Source organism: Myotis nattereri, assembly GCF_964212035.1.
Source record: "Myotis nattereri genome assembly, chromosome: 9".
NCBI classification, from domain to species: Eukaryota; Metazoa; Chordata; class Mammalia; order Chiroptera; family Vespertilionidae; genus Myotis; species Myotis nattereri.
The window spans coordinates 31,001,946-31,020,378 of NC_138084.1; the positions used below are offsets into that span (position 1 = coordinate 31,001,946).

General features: G+C 47.0%; 1 protein-coding gene across 2 annotated transcripts in view; it reads left to right on the forward strand.

The window, feature by feature from the left end:
- Nucleotides 1-3,243: 3,243 nt before the first annotated feature.
- Nucleotides 3,244-18,433, forward strand: part of PLEKHA7 (pleckstrin homology domain containing A7) — a 72,164-nt gene continuing 56,974 nt past the window's right edge. Inside the window, exons 1-5 of one of the 2 annotated variants that reach the window (XM_081099612.1) lie at nucleotides 3,244-3,355; nucleotides 4,122-4,226; nucleotides 6,817-6,889; nucleotides 8,250-8,350; nucleotides 13,259-13,434. In XM_081099612.1, the coding sequence (XP_080955738.1) occupies nucleotides 3,257-3,355; nucleotides 4,122-4,226; nucleotides 6,817-6,889; nucleotides 8,250-8,350; nucleotides 13,259-13,434 (554 nt within the window). In that variant the 5' untranslated portion in view covers nucleotides 3,244-3,256. The remainder of the gene's footprint in view (nucleotides 3,356-4,121; nucleotides 4,227-6,816; nucleotides 6,890-8,249; nucleotides 8,351-13,258; nucleotides 13,435-18,433) is intronic. The other variant, XM_081099611.1, reaches the window with a different exon arrangement.

Sequence of the window (18,433 nt, forward strand, 5' to 3'; positions counted from 1 at the left end):
AACCAATTGATGTGTCTTTCTCATATTAATGTTTCTCTCTGTGTATGTCTCCCCCTCCTTTTTAATCTCTCTCAAAAAAAAAAAAATCAATGGAAAAAATATCCCCAGGTAAGGATTAACAAAAAATTAAAAATAAAGTGGGGACACCCCCTAAGAGGTAACTGACTGAAGCAAATGTACCAGAAGGCGTACATCCACTTGAGTGATGATCCCTTCAGTGTTGTCTCTTCCAGAGGCTTCACACAGGCGCCACTGATGTTCCCGTTGCTTAAAATGATATGGTAAGCAGCCTCTAGAAGTTTCCAACAGAACCAGCTTTCAGCCAAGTGAGAAAATTGTTTTTGAGATTCTTTTTCATGTTCTCATTTTTGGATACCATGTGGTGTCCCAAGCATGGCCATCCATCAGTGTTTTGTTTATTTGTGTGTGTGTTGTAATTCTGGATAACTTCCAGTTCTTTCCAGAAGTCATAGCCACCCATGTAGGACCCATGAGATCATAACCCACGTTGAGGAGATTCAGAAGAACATCCTCTGAAGGCAGATCTTGGTACTTGGCTGGGGGGTAGCTGTGCGCACTTCATTGTATCAGCGAGCCAGGTCAGGGGCCAGTCTGTTCTTCAGCTGGGAGCTGTCTCGCCCATGGGGAGCCCTGGTGAAGACACACTCTTTATTTGTGGAGACAACCATGGTCCCCTCCCTGCAGGAGGATTTAGTGTGGACCTCAGTCATACTTCCTAACAAGCCAGCTTTCTCTGGGTGTGGCTTAGCAGAGGTCTCTGTAGGCATGAAGAATGGAGTTGCCTTCATGTGACACCCCCTTCCCGCCCCGTCCCTCACTGATGTTCAGTGTTGGGCCCGCAACCACTTCTCCTCCAGCTGAAATATGGCTCCCTAGGTGGTGGTTGTACCCTCTGTCCTCACTCCCCAACACCGCAGGGCAGTCATCCTTTTTCCTATACGATTGGCCTGGGAGCGCCTCGACCAGCCAGCATTTCAGAAGCCAGTGTGGGGAGGAGAAGGTGTTGGCATGCAAGAAGATGATTAAAGTTAGAGCTGCAGAGGTAAGGTGCAAAAATGGCAAAGTGGCCACCTGTCCTGGATTTTCTGGGCAGTCACAAATCCAGATCATCCTTTCTCTGTCCCACCGTGGAGGAGTGGTGTAGCTAATGGATGGAATCTGGTACAGTCACTTGAAATGATGTGGATGAGTTAAAGGAATGGGGAAAATGTTTATAATAAGTTTTCTTAATCAAGATGCAAAATCACAAACAGTGTGATCACATATAAAAACAAAAAGCCACCCCATCCCCAAAACAAAAACAAAAACAGGTATATAGAAACAAATGAAAGTAAATATAACAAGTATTAGAAAAATGATTTTCCTTTGGGTAGTGGGACTGTGGTGATTTTTTCTTTCAGCTTTTCTTAATATTTCTCAAATATTCTCTATAAGTCTTGAATAAGTCTTAAGTGGGAGCAAATTAAACTTGATAAATTCTCAACCAAACCTTTTTCATTGTTACACAGTAAGTGCTGAATTTCAGTTTAGAGATATAGGTGCCATAACAGAGGTGACCTGAGATTTCTTCTTGACTCACATCTTAGAAATCTGAAAAGTCAGGCAAGACCAGGTTCCAGGAAGGCGTTAGGGACATAGTTCTTTCTGGAGGCAGGGCCTAGACAAGGCAGCCTCTCAGGGCCCCTGCCTACCACCACTCGGCGAGGATCCCTGCTGCATGCAGCCTCTGCCAACAGCGAGGGGGGCTGAGTGTGGGGACATTCTCTGAGTGGGAGCAGTGACAAAAGTCTGGCTGGGATGGAGGCGGGGGTGGGATGGGTGGGGAATCTAGAGTGAGTGTCTGAGCCTATAAGGAGCCAGTGATGAGCCTTCTGCCTGAGGGACTTGCATCTCCAGCTGCCAAGCACCCGGCAGGACCCAGCCCCTTGGAAAGCTGGTGCCCGCGGCTGTGGTCCTTCTGGGAGGAACCTCCCTGATGGTACAGGGTCCCGGGGTCTGGCTTGGGGCGTGGGAAGGACCGCTTATTCTTCAAGCAGCAATGTTTTTTTCAAGGAAGCAGCCTATTTTATCTCTAAGGTGGAAACTAGGATTTTCCCTCGTAGCACCTCTGTGAAGGTGAGGCTGGAGAAAGGCCATCAGAGCGCTCCATCTTCAGCTGTGTCCTGCCTGGGATCTTCCATCTCCATCTCTGAGGGGTCCTGGCCCAGCCTCCAGATCCGATTTTCTCCACTCCTCAGGCAAGAGCCTCAGTTTCCTGCAGCCACCTCGACCCTGTTGCCTGGCAGAGCAGTGGACAAAACCCAGCCTCCTCTGGGACTTGCGCTTTGCGGAAAGCTCACTGGTCCCATAGTTAGCAGCATCTGGGAATCAGCCCCGAGCCATTCAAGGATAGCATTGAATTTGTGTGGAGGCATTTGCCTCCTCGCTGCTTTGAAAAACTGGCAAATGCTGGGGCTCTGTGGAGGCAGGTGAGAAGGGTTCTGCAAGGCGTCTCTTGAGTGTTGTCCCCAAAGTGCTGGTCCTCCAGGGCAAGTGGGAAGAATGATGTCGCTGGATGCTGATTGGGATGTACCTGGGGTCCTTATGAGGACCAGGCATGCTTCATTCTTCCTGCTCTCCAGGCATGGCTCAAGGGGTTAATATCTCCAATGGCTCTATTTCGGGGCAACCGGAGTGTTCCCAGAATAGGACTCTTTGTTGAGTAGTCTATTTTGGGAGGCAGGCCCTACTGGCGTTTATGTAAGTGAGTCTCTGTGTGTATCTGGGGGTGTGGATGTGTTCACAAGTGATTTCTTGTTACTAATTATAAGCAGCTTCTTTTGTGAGCCAGGGAGATGGAGAGTGTGTGTGTAAGGGGTATGGACTGCTCTTGTTGTGAACAGTGGTGTGTGACCGTGTGATGGGGCAGCTGCCATAGACACGCGAGTAAGAGAGTAAATGTGGGGACCTTAGGATAACAGGCAGGGATGACTGCCTTGGCCCCTTTGTGGGGTGTCATGCTGTGGAGATGTGCCCCGCTGTCATCCTCTTGATTCCATGAAGCACATGGGTAGGCTGGGCATCCTGGCCCTCAGGCTGCAGTCTGGAGTCAAGTGGTCCCCAAAAGGTCGGTCCTGGGTTGCTTAAGGCCCATCAACCAGTTCTAAGCAGGAATGAATCTCAGATTCCACTTCCTACCACAGTCTGGCACTTAATCACTGGACTCTCCTATCTTCCCCACAGGCCAAATCCCCATATGTCGAAGCAAGAGAGAAACCAAAGACCGTCCAGCATGGTCAGCGAAACGTCCACGACTGGGACCACGTCCACCGTGGAGGCCAAACCCGGCCCCAAGGTGAGCTCCTGGCTGCTCATGCCTTCTGTCCCTTCTTTTATAGTTGCCAAGCCCCTTTGTAATCGATCAGAAGCCCATTTGACCTTGACCCTAGTTTTGTGAAGGACACACATGAGAAGTATTCTCCCGCACTAATAGATGGGGAAATCGAGGCCAGTTGGGGGCGTGTCCCTTGTCCAGGAAAACAGGTGACTGCTGACAGAACCAGGACTGGCATCCTGTCCCTTGGATGCATCTTCACTTTCCAGGCGTATATTGTGTTAGAGACGGCCTGGAAAACTTTGTGACAGATGGCCCCGAGGAAGGGTGCCCTTGAATAAGGCCCAGAGGTTTCTTGTACTCGAGCTGTGGGAGCAGGGAAAGGAGCCAGCCTTGCAGGGGAGAAGTGCTGAGACCGCCCCCAGCTAGCAGGGATACATATCTGGTGATTGGCAAAGTCTGTGACCAAAAAGTAGCTTTGTTCCAGAAAGCTGTAGGACTTATTGGGGCCGACAGCTGCTGGTGGAAGTTGATTGAAATATCCCTTTAAATTTTTTCCTCTGTGACCCAGATGGGAAGCTTGCCAGGTCTGGGGCTCGCCTATTAATTAGAAGGTGGTGGCCATGTGCACACCTGGTCCATGTCTCTCTCCTCACTGTTCTGATCAAAGGGCGCTGGCACGGAGAGTGAGGCCGAGGGAGCCTGCAGCTCTCCCATCGCACATGTGCTTTTTTGGTGCCTCCCTAAATCCTCGCAGCTGCTAGAGTTCAAGTCTGCTTTTCCCTAGATCATCAAGTCCAGCAATAAAGTCCACAGTTTTGGGAAGAGGGACCAAGCCATTCGGAGGAACCCCAATGTTCCGGTGGTGGTGAGGGGCTGGCTGCACAAGCAGGTGAGGAGGCGGAGGAGGGAGGGTGGGGAGGATAGGATTGCTCTTGCTGACTTCTTTCCTTTCCCTGGCCCCGGGAGCTGGGGACAGGCTCATAATAAGTGTTCTATTCCTGAGTTGATCGGAAGCAGGTAGTTTTCGCCCACTGATGCAATGAGCAATTTGCTGTTTGTTTTTATGAGTAGGCTCGCCACTCAGTGGCCACAGCTTTCCTCCCCAAACCCACTTGCCCACTTTGGCCCGTGGTGCTCTTGGCTGTGCTGGGACCCCGGTGCTGGTGTGGGTGGGCCAACAGAATCCCACCTTCCCGCCAGCACTTGCCTTCCTGATGTTAGAGTCTTTGTTATCACTGGGCCGAAAAATCCCTGTTTTTCCTCTTTCCCAGTCTAGCCCCTTAGCACCTCAAGTTCCAAATCAGCCAACCTCAGCTCATTGTTTCCTCACCCCCCCTCCACCCCCCGCCCCCCCCCCCCCCCAATTTGCTTTTCTGGATCTCAGGTTAGAAACCTCAGCACCGCCACCAGCTCCGCCTTCTCCCACATCCATCCCGTCATGAAGCCCTCCCAGTCTGCTCCATCTCCCCAAGGCCATCCTTCATCTCTGTCCTCCCCATCACTTGCTCTGCCTCTGGTCCTCTGGCCATGCAGAGTCTGTGAGCGCCCAGGGCCAGAGACCATGCCCCTCTTGTCTCCTTCCTTCTCTCCTTGCTATCCATCCATTCATTCATCCTGCCATATTCTAAATGCTCTCACAGCAGATAAAAGGAGGTGGATAACATGTGCTTCCTGCCCTTGAGGAACTGAAGGTCTGCAGGAGGGAGAGGGGCGGGAGAGACACAAATAGACACATGTCTCACATGTCATACCCTCACTCAGCACATTCTGTCATATATCATCTTACCTGAAAAAACAGAAATCCAACTCCAAAAGCAATGATGTAAATTTTTACTAAAGGATTTATGGGAAGACAGGAGGGCATTACATTGCGCACCACACAGAAGAAATCCATAAAAGTCCCCATGAAGTCTGTCTCCCCAGTTCTGATCCCCATGGCAACTCCCACAGCTCTCCAGCCTTTTATGTCACCACTCCTCTGGCACCACCTCTCTCTTAAGGATACCCCTCCCCTCACAGCTCTGTTCTCCCTCTTCTTTCTTACTTCTGCTCATCTCTTTTCTCCCCTGAGTAATTTAACCCTCTGACTTTTTCCATTTGCATCTCTGTGCCCATTAGATAAAAGAATACTCCTTTGAAATGTGGAGGGAGAAGGAAGGAATTATAAATGATTCTCCCCAAGCCCTACCCCCTAGCCAGCCCCTTGGCTGTGTTGTGACTGTAACAGAGGTGTGTGTAGCGTGCTGTGGACACAGCAGAGAGAATGTAGCTGTGCTTGGGGGAATCCTGAAAGGCTTCCCAGAGGAAGTGATGTTTGAACCAGGTATGGAAGGGTGGAGAGGAGTTTTCCAAACAAAGCAGCCATCATATGCTTAGAAATTATCTGGTCAGTGCAAAAAATAAAACCAAGAAATGTATGAACTCAGCAAATTAAATTTGTTTTTAGCACTTTAGTAAGTAGAGAATGAACAGACTTCATGTTGTTAGGTTTAGAAACTGTCCAGTTTAAAAAATATGTATATTTTTATTGATTTCAGAGAGGAAGGGATGGGAGAGAGAGAGAGAAACATCACTGATGAGAGAGAAAATCATCCATCGGCTGCCTCCTGCATGCCCCACACTGGGGATTGAGCCTGCAACCCAGGCATGTGCCCTGACTGGGAATCGAACCATGAACTCTTGGTTCATAGGTTGAAACTCAACTAGTGGGCCACGCCAACTGGGCTTTTTTAAAAAAAATTTAAACTGTCAAAAACTTTTGCAGAAGGAACACAATTTTAACAGCTAAAAAGGCTCTGGAATTTTCCTAGGTTTGGGAATAAACTGATCCTAAAACACTACTATTTTCCTACTGTGATTATGTCTTCTTAAAAATTTTCACATTCACCTAAAAATACTTCATAAATATAACGATTTACATTTTAGAAGAGTAAAGACAAATTCTTATTAATGAAACAATTTGATAGCAAGAAAATCCAAGTCGCTTTACATTGAATGGAAGGAAAGTACAGTCTCTTACGGTAGAAACAAAATCAGTCTCTCTGGTGGAGAACTGAACTTAATCAAATGAGAACTTGCTTCATTGATTAATTAGCTAACTTAACCTCTTGGTTTCATAATGTGTAAATCAGTTTTCTAATCAGCTTAAGTGAAAGCATTTTACAGCATAGCATTTAATTAAACAAAACTTTTTCTTAAAAGCTGATTTCATTCTTAAATGAAGAACTGTATTTTTGAATCCATATGTTTCTTTCTAAAAGGATGCTTATAATATAGGAATCTGTTTCCAGGAAAGAAAAAAAAAACAACTTCCTAGGGCTCAACCATCATTGAATCTAAAATTTAGTTTCCTAGTGAAAGGATGTCTGTAAAATAAAAATTTATTAATTTCTTGAAAGAGTGAATATGGGCAAGTCAAGATTGAGGAGGGGGAAGAGTGTGCTCAGACACTGTCCTGATTCTTTTTCTTTGCTTTGCAGGACAGTTCTGGGATGAGGCTGTGGAAAAGGAGGTGGTTTGTGCTTGCTGATTATTGCTTGTTTTACTATAAAGGTGAGCTGAGGCTCGAGCCACCATGGGCTCTGTGCTGGAGGGGGTGGTGAGGTGATGTAAATGTGGTCGTCTCAGATTCAGTGACTGAGCTAATTAGTAACCTATTGATCTGCTGAGGTGTTCACTTTTACATATATGGATGGTTGATGACATCATTTTTTGCAAGTCCCAGCTCTGGAAGTTCCATTTATTGCGTTAAAATAAATAGGAGCTAGTGTGCTACTACTTAGGGTCTCAGGATCTGCAGGTGTGTCAGCTTCTGCCCCACTCAGGACACAAGCACACCTTTGACGTAATCTGGAGAGGTGGGAAGTATAGGTAGACATTGTATTTTGTAACCTGTTATCTGGATTTATCCACTGGGATATTGGATGGACAACTGGTGGATTGAGTTGGCCGTATGAACATTATGGAGCCCCAGTACATAGAGGTAGGCTGTGCAGCAGTGAGAAGGAAGGTATGCCTCAAAGTGTGGAGGAAGAGATAGCCTACTTTTAAGACATGATTGGGAGTGACAGGTGCTTTAAAAGGTATCCAAAGTGCTTGGGCAGTTTAGGGGGAGTACGGAGTTAATTGCACGTGGGAGCATTTGGGGAGGCTTCTGAGAAGAGAGAGGACTTGAGTTGGGCTTTGAAGGATAGGTACTGCTTTGCTTGTGTGGGGGGGTAGGGAGAAGGCGGGGAATGGACATTACTGGCAGAGGAAATAACTTCAGTAAAAGTTCTAGAAGCAGAAGGAAGTGGAGTGACAGACCTGTGAGGCCAGAGTGAGTCTTGAATGGAGGCTGTACCAGGAGATGAGGCTCAGGAGGTGGGTAAGGGCTGTGACACCAGGTAAAGGAAGTTGGCTTCATTCTGTGTCCAATGGGCAGTATGTGTCCAAAGTGCCTTTCAGTAGGAGAGAGACAGGAACACTGTCGTCAGGAAGTGAAGATGATTAGGAGGAGAAGGAGGATGGAGGTAGAAGGTAGGATGCCTCACACCTACCTGTGAGGTTTGCTCCATCCAGAACGCCCTTCCCCATCCTTGAAGACACTTTACATATTACCTTCTGAAGTCTCGACATCCTCAAACTGTGTGTCACCCCTGCCTCCGTTCCCGCAGCCCTTGGCATATGTTGTATTTCAGGAGTTAGCAGTTGAGTGTGTTACATGTGTGTTTCAGCCCTGGGGGAGAGGGCCCAGCCTGATTCACCTGTAGTTCTAGCATAAGAACAGAGGCCCCAGGGGAACAGCTGCATGGACTGTCGGTGAATGCCGTCATCCTGGGGAGAGAGAGGAGCCCTGAGCTAGGGCAGTGGGGTGGACCAGCCCAAGGGAGGTGCCACAGAAGGCTATTCTGATGTGTTTTTCCGTCCAAAGACAGCCGAGAAGAAGTGGTCCTCGGGAGCATTCCTCTGCCCAGCTACTTCACATCGCCGGTGGGCCCTGAGGACCGCATAAGCCGCAAGTATTCCTTTAAGGTACTGCCCCTGCTCCTCTGGGGCTCAAACGCCATCCTGGGAAGCTGTGTTCCCACATAAGGCTGTATTAAAAGCAGTTCTTTTTCTGGGGAATGGGAAGAAGTTAAGCTCGAGCGTTTCACTCATGTTAGCAGTTATAAATTCTTTCCACATGAGCAATATCAAATGACAAGTGCTTTCATTTGTATCGGAGCTGCTGAGTCCCCCAGCCTCGCTCAAATATTTTGACCCCTCTCTTCCTCTCTCTGTTAGTCCTGTGATGGCAGATTGGACACAGCCCTTCCCTTGCTTTCTTATCACTGTGAACAGCCAGTCTAACTAGCATCCAGCCATTTTAGTGCAAAGGATGGTCCCTCGTGATGGATTTATATCAGTTATATTATGAACATTTACAGTGAGGGTTAGGGGGCCTGCCTGTTGAAGAGATTTTCAGGTTTGGCCATTTTGTTTATATTGTCGAAAAGCAAGTAGAATCAAATTTGGTTTACTTTCTGGATCATAGGAGTTTCCTAGGGAAATCCGTTTAGCCGTAAAACCCCTTTTCTATTTCCTTCATCGCCATAACTGATGGCCATCCTTTGACAGCCTCTGGCATCTTCACAGCCAGATGTGGAGACTCCAGGAAGGTGTGGTCAGGCCCAAACTTGGGGAACCTTGAGGCCCTCTCTTCCAGTGGCCTCCACAATTCCTCCACTGCTGATATTTCTTGGATTCCTGGGGATGGTGAGGGTGGATGGGTTGAAGGTCAACATTATTGGCAGTTGGAGTGGAAGTCTCACTGAAGCAAGTGGCTGCTGGTGCCAGTCGCCACGGGGAACACTTCTCACGCTGCTCAGGATACGAGGCAGTGACATGCGTTCAAGCTGGGGTTTGGGCTCTGCTCACACTGCTTATATAGCTTGGCTATTTCCATGTTGGGGGTACAAGAAGAGTACTAGGCAGTAGTTACTAAAGAGGAGGTTGAACGAAAGTCAAGCCTTAACCGGTTTGGCTCAGTGGATAGAGCGTCGGCCTGCAGACTGACGGGTCCCAGGTTTGATTCTGGTCAAGGGCATGTACCTTGGTTGCGGCACATTCCCAATTGGGGGTGTGCGGGAGGCAGCTGATTGATGTTTCTCTCTCATCGATGTTTCTAACTCTCTATCCCTCCCCCTTCCTCTCTGTAAAAAAAAAAAAAAAAAGTTAAGTTTTCCAGCCACAGATAGTTAAAGGACCATGGAAAGCACACAAAAAGACACCTTCTGTTCTCTGGGAGGGTTAAAGGGAAGTGTTGGGATGCAGTGTCCAAAGGCGTCATTGGCAAGTGATCGTCTGCATCAGCATTTTGATCTGGGGTCCACTGTGGTGGTTGAAAAGTCAGGTCTCATTTTCCTCCACCTCCTTCCCGAGCTTATGCTTCAGCTTTGTTCATCGACAGGTGTGAGCTATCTGTCTCTCCCCTGACTGTCACTCTCCTCATGACTCCAGAATTGTGATGGTTTGATTCTTGGATGCTCTCCCACTTCATGTTGCATTATGTGGTATTGCCTTATGTCTGCAAGACCTTTGATGATTTGGAAGTGCTTTTATCCATGTTAGCTCATGGAGTGCTTGTGGGGAGCTGGTGAGGTCAGTATTATTAGCTTCATTTTATAGGTCAGGGACCTGAGGATTGGAGCGTGGAAGACACTTGCCCAAAATCACAGGCCTGGAAGATGATGGAGACAGACCTCGAACCTGAACTATATCCTCTTTCCATTGAATTCCAGGGAGGGAAGACAGTTTCTTTCTCTTCCTCTTATTTTGGTTACCTCCTGCACGCACATGGTCAGGGGTGCGAGGTGATTAGACTTAATGTTCATTGTTATCATTTTAGCATACTCTTCTCTTTAATCATTCAAAAGTCTCTCCTGCTTATTGTGGGCTCTGAAACCAGTTCAGAGGGTTTCAGGCTGGTCTTTTGCTTAGAAAACCTTCCTTTCTAGGGTCAAGTGTTGCTTTTGGGCAAGCAATCTGGGTAATGATGTTGTATGTGATTTTTGGGGGGATAGCATCTGGAATAGTCTCAAAGTAACTGATCATATCTATTTATATTCCATCTTAACACTTTCTGGGGAGTTGTGAAAATAGATTCTAGGAAAACATCTTTTATGTGTCATAGATTCTTTTCTTTAAAATTATTTTCTTAGACTCTACTAAGAAAAATCCTTTTGTTTGGGAGACAGAAGACATGCATGTGCTGGGGGAGGGGCTTCTAGGGGAGACCCCTAGGGTCTGAGAGCAGAGAAAAGCCACTGCCGGCAGATCTGGTGGTATTCAGCTGATTCTCCAGAAAGGACTGTGCTTTCCTGAGTATGAAAGGGTACCCTTTCCCTTTGGGTTACAGCATCTCTTTCCCCTTTTAGGGGTCAGAGGGGTGTCCCCTGGGCAAGGCAGGATCCATATTCTTGGGCATACTGAGGAATGGACAGTATTTGGTGTCAAGGGCCTTATGCCTGTTTCTAATGTCAGTTCTTCTCTATTTCCAGAGCTGGAATTCTCTGAGTGTTGCTAGGGCACCTTGCTTGAGATCATTCAACCTTAGCTGTAGTGGTGGACAGGAACAGCCTGAAAGGTTTTATGGTCTTCTCCTGGTCTTTTCCCCCGCTACTGTGCCTGAAACCTGTCAGTCCCTACTCATGACCAGGGATGCTGGATGCTAGATGGACCCTGAATACAGCCAGATCTGCAGGGTGAGCCAAGCCGGGCTCTCTGAGACATCGCCTGCTCTGCTGGCTCAGCTGGGGCGCCTCCCCAAAGATCTGTTGGATGCACGGCCACCCTCGGCCTGTTGGTCACCTCTGAGCAAGCTTGGCCCTTCGGGTCCAGGATCTGGAGCAGAAAACAACCCCACTCAGCCAAGGGTGCAAGGATCTTCAGTGGGAAAATGCTTTAACCCTCTCCTGTGAGCCATTCTCCCTCTCTCAAGACCAAGGGGAACTGACCTGAGTCTGCAGACCCCATAGTGTCAGTGGAGAAATCATATCTTCCCTTTTTTAACCTATAGCGTTTCCTTTGGTTAAGAAAGTAGGCCTATCAACAGCACCTGTGCCTTGGTCACCAGTAGAAATCAGAAAGATGCTCACGTCACATTATAATTGCTGTAAATATCTTGAGATATCATTTATGAGCATCCCTACCTTGAAATGACAGTAATTATTCCTACATTTGCTTTATGGTGTATTATTAAAGAAGCACCTGAATCACTACCCTCACAATAGTTAAAAATATTTGATAACGATATTTCAACATAATATATTTCCTTTATTTTAATTGTATACTTAAAAACATGCTGAGAAGAGGTCACAGGATTCATCAAACTGTCAAAGGTTTCATGTGCCTCCCCCCGCACCCCCCCCCCCCAATTAAGACCCCTCTGCTGAATTCTAGCTGAACGTCAGCCAAGAGATGAGGTGTTTCACCTATTTATATTCAACAGTCTTGTGTTCTGTCCGTGGTTTCACTTGGCAGGATGTAGATCCTGGGGATACAACAGTGAGAAGGACAAAGTCCTCGCCTTCCTGGGGCTGATACTCTAGACCAGCCGTGGGCAAACTATGGCCGGCGGGCTGGATCGGGCCCTTTTGAAATGAATAAAACTAAAAAAAAAAAGACCGTACCCTTTTATGTAATGATGTTTACTTTGAATTTATATTAGTTCACACAAACACTCCATCCATGCTTTTGTTCCGGCCCTCAGGTCCAGTTTAAGAACCCATTGTGGCCCTCGAGTCAAAAAGTTTGCCCACCGCTGGTCTAGACTCTGCATCAGCCTGGGGGTTATTAGGGAATAAGAAGAGAAAATGAAAGCTGCCCTTTTCCTCTCCCACTTCGATTTTATTTTGCGTCTTTTTCAAATCCATCTCTTCCTCTTCACTGTCGCGGTCACTGGTCTGTCTCAGCGGCCATCGCCCCTCCCCGAGGTAACCTACTCACTGCCTGCTGCATAGCAAGTGCTCCGTAGTGTTGGCTTCCGCCCCCAGTCCCCTCTGCAGTCTCCAGTCCATCCTCCGCATGCTCCTAAGTTGCACATCTGTTCAGGTGGTGCTCCCACCATCAGCCCTTCAGTGGCTGCCCACTGCCTACAGCATAAAGCCCAGTGTTGGTTTACAAAGCCCCAGCTTATCTCTTCAGCCCCTTTTTTAGCCGCTCCCATCTTACACGTTCCCTCCAGCCAGAGGCAATGGCCTGAAGGTCCAGGACATTTCTTGCCCCTCGTTTGGAAACTGTCCCAGGTGCTTCTCAGAGGCTATTCCTGGTGCCTCTTCACAGGCTCTTTGCAAGGATATCTGGGAAACCACCCGGAGGCTTCCTAGCACATAGTAGGTACACAGGGATTTTCAGTCCGATGTTAGCTCTGTCCAACTTTGTAGTGCCTCTTGGGAGAGACGGAAAAGCGGCTCTTTGATTGGCATACAGCACATTTCATGCCCAAGCTGCGAAGCGCAGTGAATAACTGCACCCAGCTGCCTGCTGTTGCGGCTGAGTTTTGACTCAGTTCCAGTAATTGTGCGCTTCAGATGAACCAAAACAGGGATTCCCGAGAGTCGGCTTCCAGGGAATGAGGGTTTATTTAAAGCCTTTCTCACGTAAGCCTTGGGTGTGTGCCCCTCCCTACTCGCATGAGTAAGATAAGTCAGACACAGGTGACACCTGCACGGCTTTCCAGTGGGGGGGGGGTAGGGGGGTAGGCACATTGGTCCCTGGGCCTGGCTGCACTGAGAGGGGGAATCCAGCTGTGGCGTTTTCCAGGTGTGGAGACAAGTGGGTGGGGCCTGGGCTTTCAGTCTGGAAGAGAGGAGAACGTGGTCCAGTGTCTCCTTGTTTTTGCTCCTGGAAGTGAAATGTGTGCTAACCACTCTGTCCCGGGTTTCCCTCTCCTTCCTACAGGCTGTGCACTTGGGGATGCGAGCGCTCATCTATAACACCTCCGCCGGGGGCTCACAGGCCGAGCAGTCGGGCATGAGGACCTACTACTTCAGTGCCGACACCTTGGAGGACATGAACGCCTGGGTCAGGGCCATGAACCAGGCTGCGCAGGTGCTGTCTCGGTCGTCACTGAAGAGGTCAGTCCCAGCGGAAGGTCCCTGTCAGAGTGCTTCCTCCTTAGGATGGGGACCCAAGTAAGAACTCCCGAGTGCCCCAAGAGTCACCATGAACCCACTGGTATTAAGTATTGCCCTCTCTTTGAATTCTGGGAGAAGAATGCAACACGTGTTGCCTGTCACAGCCGGGAGGTCCCCTGGGAGTGGGCTAGCCCACTCACATTAAACAGAGGCCTGGGAGAGTGACATGACGGCCCGGAGTACACAGCTTGGACCTTGGCATGTTTCCTTTTTTCTTCTCCTCTGTGTGGTAGAAGGGACAACCATAGGACACCAGTTGGGGAGGAGAGAGAGGGCAAAAAAGATCTTGCAAACTGTGCTACAGACTGCCCACCATGTTATCTTCCAGCTGCCCCTTCCCTCCAGTGGGCAAAGCGAGGGGACAGTCAGGGATCTTGGAAATTCCTGAACCTGTTGGCTGTGGTTGGCTCCCGGAGAGAGTTGGGTGGCCCCGGAAAACTCAGGGTGTGCCCTTAGCCAGTCCTCATGGGATACGGGCGCCCTTCTTCACCATCTGGACCCCTTGCTCTGCTTAGAGGCCTCTTGGACAATGGTCTTTGTTTGGTGAGGCCTCAAAACAAAAGGGACCTCCAGCAGCCTAAAGGTGGGATTGTTCAGTGACTGCAAATGGATTTCTCATGGTGTGTTTTAGCTTGTCCACCTTTTCCAATTCACATGTATTTGATTAGGGATGTTAGTGGTGTTTCCTAGCTTCATGCTCTCTTCAGCGATTCTCAACCTGTGGGTTGCGACCCCTTGGCGGTCGAACGACCCTCACAGGGGCCGCCTAAGACCATCCTGCATAGCAGATATTTACATTACGGTTCATAATAGTAGCAACATTACAGTTATGAAGTAGCAACGAAAATAATTTTATGGTTGGGTCACAACATGAGAAACTGTATTTACAGGGCCAGAAGGTTGAGAACCGCTGCTTTAGGTGAACAGACCTTTGGTATAGATGGTGACCTCTTTCAAGAGGCCAGGTTGGGGTCAGGCCCTGCCCTTGGAGCTTCCACAACACCTCAGTCAAGCGTTTGTCATGCTGTTTTTTTATTTTTCCCTTCGACTTCTCAGTATCCTAGGCCACAGGCAGAGATCATCTTGTTGTCTTCTGCATGATGATACAAATGTCTGTTGAATGAGTGAGAGGCTGAGAGAATGAATGAATATGTTGAATAGGACAGGACCAAAGACTGTCCTGAAAGTTTCCACGTGGGTCCTGAATCAGTAACTCTCAACTACGGTCAAGTTTGACTGTAGCTCTAGCATTGTCATCTAGCCTGAGCTATTCTCCTGTGTCCAGGATTAGCCTGTGGGCACTCTATTCATAGTGCCATTGGCAATTCCTTTGTCATCCCAGGAGAAGGGATGACACATTTTGGGCTTGACACATCTTCCAGTGCACTTGCTGGTCCCCAATACTCACTGTGTCTTACTTTTTTGTATATATATATATTTCTGTTTGTTAAATATATATATTTAACTATACAGTAAATGAAGATCTCTTATTTTAAAAAATGCAAAAAGGTAAAGACAAAGACATTCTTAATCACCTTCCCGAGGTCATCTCTGTTACCAGGTTAACGGGTATCCTATTAAACTATTTTTTATTCTTTTAGAGACATATGCACACTACAGATATATATAGGTTCCTTTTGTGCTTTTTTAAAATATATTTTTATTGGTTTCAGAGAGGATGGGAGAGAGAAAGAGAGAGAGAGAGAGAGAGAGAGAGAGAGAGAGAGAGAGAGAGAGAGGAAGAGAGTTGATGAGAGAAAGGAGAGAGGAATACCAATGATGAGTGAGAATCACTGTCTCCCGCACACTCCACACTGGGGATTGAGCCCGCAACCTGGGCGTATGCCATGACCAGAAATCGAACCCTGATCTCCTGGCTCACAGGTCAACGCTCAACCACTGAGCCATGCCAGCCAGGCTCTTTTGTGCTCTTTTAAAGTATGAATGATCACATCTTAATCATTTTATATCAGTGTATATTGATCGACTTTATGTTTTGACTGTTGTATGATATTTCATAGTACTATACTGTATTTAAGCACGTGTTAAACTTGGGATAGTTTTTCTCTCATCTTTTACTGTAATAAATAGTCTTTTAATGGAAAACTTTCTACAAGCCTCTGCTTGTGTAGGTCTTTCAGATTCTTGGGTCAAAATACAGTGTATTTTAATTTTTAATCAGTATCACCAAAATGCCATTTAAAGAAAGCTGTATGTTTCACTAATGAGTGCTCATTTCCCTGAATCTTTGCCAATATTTGATATTACCAATTTTTAAAATTTTTGCTGAGCTGCTGCATAGGTAAATAGTATTTGATTATGTAATGTGTGTTTCCATGATTTGAGGTATCTTTTCTATTTATTGGACACTTGCATTTCCTCTTCAGTGACTTGCCGGTGCCTGTGCTCTGCCCATTTTCCTACTGCATTTGCTTTTGTCGGAGTGCTTCCTTTCCTACCTGCTCGGAAACCTGCCTCGCTGAGAAGGCGGCTTACCTCCCTGCAGGGGTTGGGGGTAGGCTCTCCAGACTTGTGGTTAATGGAATCTGTTTTCCCCTCTTTTGGAAATCGGGATGCTGTCTGCTAGTCTCCAGTATTCCAGCATTTTGCCTGTTCTCTTTGATTCCCCAGAGGTCACCTGAGAGGTTTATTGAGCCCATCTTCGCCTTCCCTTAGGGCCCTGGGATGCTGATGGCTGGGCCTGGAGCTCAGCCCCTGGAGAATGGGCCTCTCCCATCTTCCTCCCCATCTTGGGCTCTCCGTCTTTCTTAACCAAGGTGGTTCTCCTTTTCATGGTGTAGATCCTTTTTCTTAATGAAAACAAGGAACTAATTCTAGAAGTTGAAGAATCCAGCTTAATTTAAGTTGTGTCATCTTCCCCAAGCAGAGATACCTATGTCTCATATTTTTTAAGCCCATCCCTCCTTTATTTTAATTCTTCAAAAAATAGAAAGTTTGTTTTGTTTTGCTTTAAATGAGCAAGGATTAGCTCTTTCTAGATTTTACCCTTTTTTGCCGTCATTCACATGGCCCATTCCACTGTGGATCTGTGCTTGATTTTGTCCCCACCTTCATTTCTCCTGCATGTCCTTTTATTTTTTTAAAAAAATATATATTTTATTGATTTTTTACAGAGAGGAAGGGATAGGGACAGAGAGTTAGAAACATCGATGAGAGAGAAACATCGATTAGTCGCCTCCTGCACACCCCCCACAGGGGATGTGCCCACAACCAAGGCACATGCCCTTGATCAGAATCGAACCTGGGACCCTTCAGTCCCCAGGCCAACGCTCTATCCACTGAGCCAAACCGGCCATGGCTTGCATGTCCTTCTAGAACTTGGACTCTGAGAGCCCTCTGTGTTGTTACGCTGGTTTCTTTAGACCAGCAGTGGAAACTGGGTGCATTCTTGTGTCCCAGCTTTGGTCAATTCATCGTGACTGACTAGGGCACTGGGTCAGAGATAACTAGAGAATGAAATTGGGCTTAACAAGAAAAGGCGCTGTGATTGGTAAATCATGTCTGCTTTGAGCCATTCAGGATTAATTTGCTAGCTGAGATTTGGATATATACAAGGTAGGACAAAAGTAGTCCTACAGTTGTGAGTATGTGAAACACAGAGTTTACTCTTGTATTATTATTTATTAATTGTATTATTGGTAATTCTAAACCTACTTTTTCCCCAACCTGTATTTTACTTTTCCTTACCTGAAAATTTATAATTAACGACTAGATTTTGGTTTGGGAGGGCTCCATTTGTTTTCTCTCAGGCTGCCTTTCCTTTTAGGGCAGGGGTGGGCAAACTTTTTGACTCGAGGGCCACAATGGGTTCTTAAACTGGACAGGAGGGCCGGAACAAAAGCATGGATGGAGTGTTTGTGTGAACTAATATAAATTCAAAGTAAACATCTTTACATAAAAGGGTAGGGTCTTTTTTTTTTTTTTTTTTAGTTTTATTCATTTCAAATGGGCCGAATCCGGCCCTCGGGCCGTAGTTTGCCCACGGCTGTTTTAGGGTCTCAGGCCCTGAATTTTGTATTGTCACTAGGTTTCCTCTGAACTTTTAGGATTTGTTCTTATTATGCTCTTAATAAACTCTTAAAATCCCATAATCATGTTTTCCTTTTAAAAAACGAACAGTTTGCCTGGCTGGCGTGGCTCAGTGGTTGAGCATCGACCTATGGGCTAGGAGGTCACGGTTCGATTCCCGGTCAGGGCACGTTCCTGGCTTGTGGGCTCAATCCCCAGTTGGGACATGCAGGAGGCAGCTGATCAGTGATTCTCTCTCATCACTGATGTTCTAGCTCTCTCCCTCTCCCTTCCTCTCTGAAATCCGTAAAAATAATATATTTTTTAAAGTAATCACACAGTTTGTTCTACCTTCTGAGTCAGAATAAAGGCAGCAAATCATTTCCTCTTAATTTTATGAGAGATGAAATTGTCAGCGAAGCAAATCCAGACTTTAGTAAATGTTCTGTTTTGTTTGTTTTTTCCCCAGAATAAGATGTTCAGACATTTGGTTAGTTAGAATTATTTGTCAGGCCGAACTAAACCTTCCCTTTCCTCCAGTTTGGTGATCTGCATGGGAAAACTTGCGTCACTGTTAAGGGGGCGGCCCAATAGTAGTGCTTTGTTCTCTCCTCTCCTTGACTCTCACCCAAATGCTTCCATGCTTAGTCATATGGGCAGATGCTTTCTGTATGAATGTGGTGTAGTAGGACTCCTGACTGCAAGGTTACAGAAGATGCAGACAGATTTACCTTGAGGGGGGAATGAATTGGTTCATGTCACTGGAAAGTTCAGAATAGATGTAGCTTTAGAAACAGCTGGGTTTAAGGCTCAGACAATATCATTATAAGTCAATCTCTGGGCTGTGCCCACTTCTGAATTCATTCTTGAACTCCATATGGTGGTCCCGGGCAGATCTAGGTGGCAGAAT